The sequence below is a fragment of the Trichosurus vulpecula genome, chromosome 8 (genome assembly GCF_011100635.1).
Source record: "Trichosurus vulpecula isolate mTriVul1 chromosome 8, mTriVul1.pri, whole genome shotgun sequence".
NCBI classification, from domain to species: Eukaryota; Metazoa; Chordata; class Mammalia; order Diprotodontia; family Phalangeridae; genus Trichosurus; species Trichosurus vulpecula.
This window is the reverse complement of record NC_050580.1, coordinates 229,394,436-229,406,060: the sequence shown is the minus strand read 5'-3', so window position 1 is coordinate 229,406,060 and position 11,625 is coordinate 229,394,436. Positions and strand designations below refer to the sequence as shown.

Here is an 11,625-nt window from a genome sequence, read left to right as displayed (position 1 = left end):
AGGCCTGGGCCTGGAATTTCATTATTATTGGAGAACTCGCTGTGAGGAAAACTCCCTCTATCAAAGCAGGTTGGCCTTTTCCGTAATTTACGGGCTTCACAGTCGCCTTAAGCACCGAGAGGTTAAGTGTGTAGCCCAGAGTCTCTCACTTAGTGTAGGAGGCGAAACTTGACCTCAGGTCTTTCTGGCTTCTCTGTCCACTATGCCATGTGCCTCTAGTTTTACAAAATACATTCATCTTTATAGTTTATATGTAAGTACATATAAACTATAAAGATGAATGAGGGGATGCGCCCCAAAATTTCCTATTGAGCATGCTCAGGATAAAAAAAAATGGAGATAACGGCTTTAGAGGAAAAAAAAAATAAACAAAAGAAAACCAGTAACTGCACTTGGAAATCGCGCATCAGTTAACTTTGAGCAGTACCGCACGCCGTCATCCGTCGCAGACTCCGCCCAGCCCCAGCTCGCTGATTGGATGGGAGCGTCTGTACCGGCTCGCCGGAAGGAAGGCGGTAGTGATTCCGTTCTTGAAAGGGCGCTAGGAAAGGCTCTGCAGGGGTGGTGGCCGGCCGGAAGGAAAATGGTGAGTTGCCGCCTGGGAGATGTGGGTGTGGGCGGAGGACTGGACTGACCAGATTAGGCTTTCTCAGCCCTGCGGGTCCGACTGACGTGTAGGGCTGCCCCAAGATCTCGGGGGGCGAGGTGGGGGGGGGGGGGGATCGCCTCCGCCTCGCTAGGCCTTGGCTCAGCTCCAGTGTGCCCTTGTCCTTCCTCCTTGCCTAACAGCTGCCGCAGCCTCACTCTTGCCAGAGGGTGGGCCCCGAGGGCCTTGGCTTCCCGGCTTCTGAGAGATGTGGCTTCTAGTGAGACCTTCCCCGGTCCACGACCAGCCGTGAGCTCCTGGGCGCCTCCGTGGGGTGGAGATGCAGAGAAGAACCTGGAGCTGGGGCGGGGTGGACGTCGCGGAGCACGCGGAAGAGGAGGGCGCGGAGCCCCTGAGACCAGGTCTGGTGCTCTGGTTCTTGGGCTTCTCCCAGCCCTCCCTTCCCCCGCGGGGCCTCCGCCCACCCTCCTACGGGTTTCTCCTGCCCTTAGAGGTTATGCCAGGAACCTCCCTTTCATTCTCTGAGCTGGGGAGCCTGAAGCCCGAGGAGGTGCCCCGAATTGGTGGCAAAAACTGCCTCTTGGCGTCTAGTGGCTTCGGCTTCGTGTTCCTTATGCACGTCTTTCCCCAAAAAAGAAAGTGTAGATTTGAGACGTCATCTTGACAGTTTTGATTGAGTAGACCCAGTTGCCTGAATGGGGACTCAGCCAGTTAGGTAACTCAGCTTGTTCCACTCCCTTTCTCTCTCCCCCTCCCTCTCCTGAGGAAGGTAAACTTTGATGGCCGGAAGCTGCTCAGTTAACTTGGAGTTTACTGGCTAGATCCCTCCCTCCCTTCCTTTCTTCCTTCTGTCCATCCATCTTTCCTTCTCAAAGACCAAACCTTCAACCCATTTCACTCTGGAGCTCATAGATTGGACCACAATAGTTCCCTGACCAAGCTCCACTTAATGGCTGTATTTTGGGACCTCTTGGCTCAGAGCGAATGTCCGTAGTTTTTTGACCAGCAACCCTGAGGGTCTTCCCCTCCCAATTTGATTTTTTTTTCTAATTAAAGGGGCCATCCCTTGACTCACTCCTTAAACAGGCCTATTTCACTGAATAGGATTTACCTCACTCAAGTGAGAACCTGAAAAGGCCCTAGCCTAAAAGGGCCACCCATTGCATCCTGGGCCATCTCCAGTCGTCCTGGTGAATATCTGGCCCCTGGACCCAGATGACTCTGGAGGAGAAAGTGAGGCTGGTGACCTCGCACAGGCCTCTTTCACTCAAATCAAAGTTAACTGCAAGTCCTATCATCATTTCCCTGATGTCATGGTCCTCTTTGAAACCGAAGGACAAACAATCTGGATATTTTGGTTCAGATTATCCATGGAATTGCATTGACTCCACTTCTTTTAGGTTTTCTTTCTGGTTTGGAGGTCATTTTAGAAATTTTGAAAAGAGTAATTTATTAGTAGCTAGTATTTCTATAGCATTAAAGCACTTTACCAATGTTTTCTTATTTTTGTCTTCACAGCAGCCATATTTAGGCCCGTTCTGCAGATGAGGAAACTGAGACAGAGGTTAAGTGACTTGCCTAGTGGTCGTAGGGCTAGTGTCTCAGGCTGGATTTGAACTCAGGTCTGAACACCAGATACAGTTGTTTATCCACTGCCCCACCAACCTAGCTGCCTGTTTCAGACTACATGCTTAAGATGGTCAGTTGAGACATGGGTCACATCATAAGATCTTAGCTTTAGAGCTAAAAGGGACCTCAGAGGCTCTCCTTCTTTTGCAGTTGAAGCCACTAAGGCCCAGGGATTGTAAGTCATTTCCTTGAGGTTGCACTGGTAGTAAGGGCAGCTTGGTGCGGCAGTGGAAAGAGTGCTGGGCCTAGAATCAGGAAGAGCTGAGTTCAAATTTGGTCTCAGACATTAGTGACTGTGTGACCCTGGGCAAGTCACTTAATTCTGTTTGCCTTAGTTTCGTCATCTGTTAAATAAGCTGGTGAAGGAAGTGGCCAAGCACTCCAGTATCTTTACCGAATAACCCAAATAGGGTCAGGAAGAGTCCCTCACAACTGATCAGCAACATCACAGGTAGTAGGGGACAGAAGTGGGATTTTAACCAGACTTCTCTAACTCTGGAGCCAATGCTTTTTAATCACACCTCTCCCTCCAAATCTTTACACACAAGATATTTGAATGTTTTTATTTTACTCTTAGAGACAGTGTGGTTCAGTGATTTCAAAGTTGACCTCTGAGCCAGTGAAACTACAGCTTGGGTCCCTATCTGTCCCTAACTACAGATTGCTGTAGTTATTACAATTCCCGTATGGCATTTAGAAAGGAGAAGAGGATTAGAAAGGAAGGCATACAAATTAAATCACATTGTTGTATTTTTTAATTGTGCGAAAGAGAAATTAAAACATTATTCTTGGTTTTCCTTGAATACCTATTGTACCCAATCTAGTTTTGAAAGGTTATATAATCTCTAAAGTTATTTTAGCCCAGATATAGTACTTTCATTTTAATTAGCTCTCCAGTGAATTTATTATTAAAACTATAATAATGGTTATCATCTCAGGAAGGAAGAAATAATGACCTAATCTCCAGTTTTCAAACACCACCGCCCCCACACACACACACACACAATGTCTGTGAAAGAAAAGGAATTAAAGTTGGAGGGAAGTGGAAAATGAGTTAGTATAAGTTTCAGGAATTGACATGACTTCTTAAGATCTCTCTGCTTCCATCACAGAAGCAAAGTGAAGTTATCTAACCTCTTAAATGATACATAATACCCATTAAATGGTAAGTATTGATTCTTCAGTGCTGGTAGCTGGTATAGTATATCACCTTATAAATAGGCTGACTTGACAGAATAACAACCTTAAATATCAAAAGTTATGACTTTTAAATTTTTGTTTAACATTGGAGGTGAAGATAGGGATTAGGTTGGGCAGTGGGGCCTGGGTCTGCCACTGACGTAGGATGGAGTAGGGGATGAAATGATAACAATTGCTAACATTATATAGCACCTACTGTGTTCCAGATAGTGTGCTAAGTGCTTTACAAATATTATTGCATTTGATGCTCACAATCCTGAGAGGTAGGTGCTATTTTAAAATGCCCATTTTAAAATCATCAAAGCCTGTTCAGCTGCATAGAGAATACTGATGACTTGCTATAAATATATATGTATATTAAATTTTTAAAAAACCAGGCATAGCAATATTGAGAAGCACCTTAAAAATAAAACATGCTTTTAGGATCTTAGAAATATCTGTATGATGGGGAGGCAAAATGTGAATGAAAAAGCATTTATTAAATACTTACTATATGCTAAGCACTGAGTATACAAATGCAAAAGCAAAGATTTCCTCTGTCTATAAGGAGTTTACATTGTAATAGGGGGAGGCAACATGAATTGAGGAGTGAATTATGTATAGGAAGGAGCATTTTGGTCCTAAAAGTTACTGGGAAAGTGAGTGGGACCATAGGGAAACAGCTTGACATACCCCTGACAGAAGTAATGGGAAAGTTGATCTGATCACCATTTCAGAACTGGAGAAGTAGAGGTAGGGTAAGGAGGATATCTGTACTGAGGCAAAGCATGTGATGAGGAGATAGCCTTGGAGTGGGGCATTAAATGAAATGGCCCTCAGGCCTGCCTGAGATAGTTGGCTAGAAGGGATAGTTAAGACTTAAAATATCTATGCCCCAGCATTCCGAAGATGAAAGGGTCAAAACATTCCCTTTATAGTTCCCCATCTTGGTAGCTAGGCATTTGGTGGGTAGGAAGTAAATGTAGCATGTGGATAGAGTATCTGCCTGCCAAACAGAAAGACCTGATTTCAAGTATTTGACACATAAAACACATGCTGTCTTTTGACTTTGTAAGACAGTAAGTTGTAGAGCAGTTGAGTTTACATTGATAGAGGGGGTTTCCTTACCAAAAATATCCTGATACTAATAAAATCACAAGTTGACCCTCCCCCGCCCCCCAAATGTTGCAACTAAAATTAAGGAACAATACTGACAGGGTTGGAAGTACTAACTTAGTAATTCCAGAAAGTACATAGGCTGACCTTAAGTGTTGCTGTTACATAGATAGGAGAATAACTTTTTTTTTGAGGAGGGAAGGCAGGGCAGTTGGGGTTAAGTGACTTGCCCAAAGTCTCACAGCTAGTAAGTGTGTCAAGTGTCTGAAGCCTTATTTGAACTCAGGGCCTCTTGACTCCAGGGCTGGTGCTCTACTCACTGTGCCACCTAGCTGCCCCTGAGCTGCCCCCCATTTTAAAACCTCTAAATTCTATGTTATTTATTCTAGCCCGTTTCTTAATAGTATTTTTGGTTTTTCAAAATGAATTATTATCTCCTACCTTTTTCATTATGTCTTTTTCTAATATGCTTTCCTATCTCTAATCAATTTTTAAAATATTATTGCCGTTCAATTGAGCCTTCAGTAGTGACAGCACTTCATGGGAGGTACATTTTGTATATTTGTTTATATAACTGATTAAATGTATACAGAGAGTACATGATAATTAGCACAGGAAGCAAGCAACAGTTCAGTTAGGAGTAGCCCTCAAATAAGCCTTTGGTTTAGGTTTGATGTTGAAATGAAATGAGGCAGTCCTAGGTTGTCATTCAGCAGTGAACAAAAATGAGGTTTACTTAGTGTCAACCTGAAAGTTTGGTTAAAGAAGGCGAACAAGCTAGGTGATAGAAAAATTTATATTACTTATTCATTTATTCCCTTAAAACCAGCGGATACATACATGTATGAAGCCAGACAAAGTCTGACTGCCTGAACAAAGAAATGAGAAAGCTTAAATACATTTTCACTCCCAACTCAGCATGCCTGCATTACTTCACTTTTGTGATCCCCATGTATGTTTAACCATGATACAAGACAAGGATTTTCCTTAATGAAATAGGTTGTAAATACAATAAGTTAGGAGAGTTGACAAAGTGTCAACTGGAATTACAACCTAGCGTTTCGTGTTTAATTTACCATTAACATTCCATAACATAGTATATGCCCATAAAATATTAAGAAAAAGTCACGTTATTCAGGAGAGTTTTCTCAGTTTAAGGGTCTCATCCTTAATGGCCTTAGACAGAGGAGGAAGGAACGCTCTTAAGTCAGCCCAATCTGGCCTTGTTGACATAGGAAGAGGCATTTTCTGAGTTTACTCAGAGAACAAAGAAGCTTAGGTGCAGCTGGTTAATCAGTTCAGTCTCTTCCTCTGGTTATTCAGTTCAGGCTCTGGCCCTTATTAAAGTTATAAAAATGATATTAAATGATCATCATTATCCATCATTAATAGGAAGGGTATTCAACAAACTTGCCTTGGCCCTCCCCACCACACCATCCCTACTCCCAATACAGAAACATGCAGTTTGGGAACATCCACCAAGTCCAATGAGCCCTGACCCTAAATATGTAAGCCTTTTTTATGCCTTTAGGTAATCAGAAAGCTATCATTGAAGACACACCTTGAGCCTTAGCTCCCTGGGCCAATCAAGGCCTAGGACAGCCTTGTCACCTTTCACAGAGAAGCTGCCCTCTAAGCCATGTGGCCAAGCAGTCAGTGACCCTGGTAGAGACTATCACAAACTCCTACCTAAAATATCTTTTAATTTTTTTAATGGGTGGTTATCTACAAATATCTCTTTAAAAAAGGGGGGTTTTTAGGTACTTTGGCATAAATACTAAGCCATTTTAGATGGTAAAGTAGAATTTCACGAGTATTTTATAATACCTATTGAAAATTACTGAACTGGGGGCAGTGAGTAGAGCACCAGCACTCAGGAGGACCTGAGTTCAAATCCTGCTTCAGACACTTGATACACTTACTAGCTGAATGAGCTTGGGCAAGTCACTTAACCTCAATTGTCCTGCCTTCCCCCTTCAAAAAAAAAATTACTGAACTGAACAGGTTATTGAGACGAGTTTGTACATCACAAATATGAAAGTAAACTTTAATATGGTAGCATATTTTCTAATATAATTATTAATGTTCAGTGCATTCTTTGGAGACTAAGAGGTCATGTTTTATTTTGGAAATTATTAAGTCTATAAGTTAAGTATATTAAAATAATCGAGCATTTTAAACATTTGAATTCAGCTTTTAGAATAGTAGTGATTCTGGAATCACAGGACCTACAATCAAAGCATACTTAGTACTTGCGTGACCTGGTACGAGGCACTTACCTCCCCGGACATTAGTTTCTTCTTTTGTAAAATGAGGGTGTAGATTGTTTGGCCTTTGAGGTCCCTTCTACCTCTAGATTTAAATTGATAGGGCTAATTATGTTAATGATTAAGTTCTTTTAGGTTTAAGCTTCCAAAACTCAGAATATGATTCCTTCATTTGGCTAATATTTGTATCCTTCAAAACATTTTGATTCATTCGTCGATTGAGTTTCAGAGCACAATCCAGGTTGGGAGTGCATATTAAGAGTTCTTTTGAAAGTTGAGAGATTTATAGGTTTGGATTTGAAATAAAGACATATGATGATATCTAAAACTATTGTAGAAAAAATAATAAACTTTAGGGATAGTTCTTTAATACTTAAATTATCTGCATGGTTACCTTCTCTGGTGGTACAAATTACACATCCTCTCCTCACATACTCATTTTGTGTCTTTTATCCATGTTCTCCCATAAATCTTGCAGAGCCCAACTAACCTTGATTTCCTGACAAGTATATGGGTTATCTCTTAAGTAACTATACTATCCATCACTTAGTCTTTGTTCTTTCCACTTGACTAGCTCACCTTATTTTCTGGTCATTTATCTATTTGATGATATGTGCTGCTATTTATATCTACCAGGTGTGTCACTGCCCTATGACTGACCTGTGACTTAAAATATATTTTCTTAGTGCTTCAGAATGTATATACATGTGTGTACAACACATGCACAAATCTGTTATTTCCCAATAACTATTCTCCCTTGTAACCAAGAAGTTAAGTGAAACAGACTGATGTCTGCCAGATTATGACACATCTGTAGACTATTCCAGAAAGGAGGGAGATAATTTATTTTCTACTCTTTAGACTTAAGATTGGTCATTTCATTGATCTGAATTCTGATGTCTTTTAATGTTATATTTCTTTACATTATTGTGGTCTGTATCAGTTCATTTGCCATTTCTTCCAGTATAGTGTTAGAAAATATTCTTATAATGCAATTTGTTCAGCCATTCATTTCCCAATTAATGTATACCTACTTTGTTTTCAGTTTTTTGCTACCATTATTTCCTTTTGTCTTGACTTGAGGTATTCACCCACTAGTAGTATGTTTAGCTTTAATTCTTTAGAGACGGAGTATTCCATAACTCCTAGCCATCTGTCATCCTTGGAAGACTATTGGTATCAAAGAAGAGGGGAGTTTCAGGGAGAAACTGAGGGTAAAATGGCAGTTGCATAACCTGAAGGGGTTGACAGTGTTATCTTTTTTTATTTGCTGTTGTCATATATGTGCTCAGTTAACTGGATTTATGAATTATATAGTTTTAACCAACCCACACAAAACTAACATGTGGTTTAAAAAAGATTCCTACAAAGAAACCTTGGTTTGAAGACACTACTAATAACACAAACAAATGATCCAAAAAATGGCTACTCTAATTCTTTGTCAGCCACATCAGATCTGATAAGCTCCCCACCTCAAAAAAAATGAAATTAGCAAAAAGTTTATTTGAAAAATGTGTTTAATCAGCATAGATAATAATGCATTCATTGTGGAGCTACATCAGCTGTCTTTTACAGCCACGACAATGATTAAAACCAGTTTTTGAGATAAACTGAACTTACAATTAGGTGAAATCTTTGTGTCACAAAATGTTAAGGCAAAGTTTTCAAAAATAATGAAGCATATTCAATCACATTGATCTTATAAACTATTATATTAGTAAAATATTTTAAGACTTTTGTACCACTTAGAAATAAAATTATCTTAAAATTTCTACTTTTTATGTGTTTTATTATATACATAATATATTGAAGTGGTGTATATATATAATTTATAAATAATATATTGGGTTGGGTGGTGTTCAAAAATTTCTTATTGATCAGGAAAAAAGATCAAAATTTGGGGGGGGGGGGCAGGGCAGTTGGGGTTAAGTGACTTGCTCAAGGTCATACAGCTAGTACATGTGTCAGGTGTCTGAGTTCAAATTTGAACTCAGGTCCTCCTGACTCCAGGGCTAGTGCTGTATGCACTGTGCCACCTAGCCGCCCCAGATCAAAATCTTTATGATTAAGAAAGATTGGAGACCTCCGTGCTAGACAAGAGATTTTCTTTATTCACTTGTTTCTTTTCCTTTGTGGATAATTAATCACTCTTTAGAGTGATTATAAGTCATATTTAGGAGACTTGACAGTCTCCCAGTTCTCCAATTTGATCTGCAAAGAAGAGTATATAAAGGACCTCATCATCTTTTTTCTAGGTATATGTTGAGTTGGTTCACCTCTGGGGTGCCTTTTTACCTTGAAATTCTGACATTCTTTATGATTCTGTGAAAGGTAATCTCTCATTTGAACTCTACATAGAACATCTTCCATAAAAACATCTTTGGTGAGAATACCTTTTATATTGTGATTAATATTCATAATCAGAGGGTATTCAAACAAAGTTTATCTCTTGCGTTTTTCAAGGACTCTTGTGTGATTTTAACACAAGCATAAGAGTCCCCTTAGATTTTCTTTAAGTTTTTAAGGCATTGAGCTCTATCAAGTCAGATCCTTGTTTGTGGTCAGCAAAAAATAAGTACAATGTGTGTATTCTCTGCATGTTTCAGTATGTTACATGACTAAAGATTAGGTCTGTTGTAGAATATAATTTGGGAAGGCCTAGTTCTTTTTTATACCTTCCTAAAAGGTACTCTAGGTAGGTGTAGATTTTTCTCCTAAAGATTTTCTACAGCTGGAGTGGTGGGCACATGAGTTGATAGCTACTGACATTCCTTGATTGGTTTTGTTTTAAAAAAGAAAGGTAATAATTATCTGTAGTTTTCTCCAAGTGTTAGTATCATCCCATCATTCATATAGCTCAACAACTCAATGCTCTCAAAATTGTGTCACAGCCTGCACAAATCTCCTCTTTTATACTTGGTCTAGTCCAGCTGCTCTTACTCTTATTTGTTTTTCTTAATACTACTACTACTTCCACTTACAGCACAATAGAAACTATAACAGTCCAAATAATGGTAGCTATAGAGCCATCCATGTCATAGATCAAGAAAAAAATTTTGTTATAGAAATCTTTTCCATTTTTCATCTTTTGGGGGGGGTAATTCTTAGAATTTCATTCTTAATTTCTCAAGATGACTAGTCTCTTTTTTAAAAACATATTTATTTAATATTTTTAGTTTTCAGCATTAATTTTCACAAGAGTTTGAATTACAGATTTTCTCCGCATTTCTACCCCCCCCTCCAGATGGCATATATTCTGATTGCCCCATTCCCCAGTCAGCCCTCCCTTCTGTCACCCCACTCCTCCCCCTCTCCTTTTCCCTTCCTTTCTTGTAGGGCAAGATAGATTTTTATGCCCCATTGCCTGTATACTTTATTTACTAGTTGCATGTAAAAAGTTTTTTTTTTTGAACATCTGCTTTTAAAACTAAGTTCCAAATTCCCTCCCCTCTTCCCTCCCCACCCACCCTCCTTAGAAAGGCAAGCAATTCAACATAGGCCACATGTGTATCATTATGCAAAACTCTTCCACAATACTCATGTTGTGAAAGACTTACTGTATTTTGGTCCTTCCTAACGTATCCCCCTTTATTGAATTTTCTCCCTTGACACTGTCCCTTTTCAAGTGTTTGCTTTTGATTACCTCCTCCCCCATCTGCCCTCCCTTCTATCGTCCCCCTTTTTTATCTTCCTCTTTCTTTCCTGTGTGGTAAGATACCCAATTGAGTGTGTATGGTATTCCCTCTTCAGGTCAAATCTGATGAGAGCAAGATTCACTCATTCCCCCTCACCTGCCTCCTCATCTCTCCCAACAGAACTGCTTTTTCTTGCCACTTTTATGCAAGATAATTTACCCCATTCTATCTTTCCCTTTCTCCCTCTCTCAATATATTCCTCTCTCATACCTTAATTTGATTTTTTTTTAGATATCATCCCTTCATATTCAACTCACCCCGTGCCCTCTGTCTATACATATATATATGTGTATACACACACACACACACACACACACACACACACACACTGTATATGTATATTCCTTTTAGCTACCCTAATACTGAGGTCTCATGAATTATACACATCATCTCTCCATGTAGGAATGTAAACAAAACAGTTCAACTTTAGTAAGTCCCTTGTGAATTTTCTTTCTTGATTACCTTTTCATGCTTCTCTTGATTCTTGTGTTGGAAAGTCAAATTTTCTATTCAGCTCTGGTCTTTTCACTGAGAAACCTTGAAAGTTCTCTATTTTATTGAAAATCCATATTTTATCTTGGAGCATGATACTCAGTTTTGCTGGGTAAGTGATTCTTGGTTTTAATCCTAGCTTCATTGACCTCCAGAATATCATATTCCAAGCCCTTCGATCCCTTAATGTAGAATCTGCTAGATCTTGTGTTATTCTGATTGTGTTTCCACAATATTCAAATTGTTTCTTTCTGGCTGCTTGCAGTATTTTCTCCTTGATCTGGGAGCTCTGGAATTTGGTGACAATATTCCTAGGAGTTTTCTTTTTGAGGAGGCGATCTGTGGATTCTTTCAGTTTCTATTTTTCCTTCTAGCTCTAGAATATCAGGACAGTTCTCCTTGATAATTTCTTGAAAGATGATATCTAGGCTCTTTTTTTGATCATGGCTTTCAGGTAGTCCAGTAATTTTTAAATTGTCTCTCCTGGATCTGTTTTCCAGGACAGTGGTTTTTCCAATGAGATATTTCACCTTGTCTTCCATTTTTTCATTCCTTTGGTTCTGTTTTATAATATCTTGATTTCTCGTCAAGTCACTAGCTTCCATTTGCTCCACTCTAATTTTTAAGGTAGTATTTTCTT

The 11,625-nt window shown here is 39.5% G+C and overlaps 1 protein-coding gene across 4 annotated transcripts in view; it reads left to right on the top strand.

The window, feature by feature from the left end:
* Positions 1-498: 498 nt before the first annotated feature.
* Positions 499-11,625, top strand: part of GMFB (glia maturation factor beta) — a 33,062-nt gene continuing 21,935 nt past the window's right edge. For 2 of the 4 annotated variants that reach the window (XM_036735122.1, XM_036735119.1), the window contains exons 1-2: positions 521-586; positions 790-1,008. Coding sequence is in view for 1 of the 4 variants with exons in the window: in XM_036735121.1 (XP_036591016.1) it covers positions 584-586 (3 nt within the window). In the remaining 3 variants the exon portion in view is untranslated. Of the gene's footprint in view, positions 587-789; positions 1,009-11,625 lie in introns of all 4 variants that reach the window. The other 2 variants (XM_036735121.1, XM_036735120.1) reach the window with 2 other exon arrangements.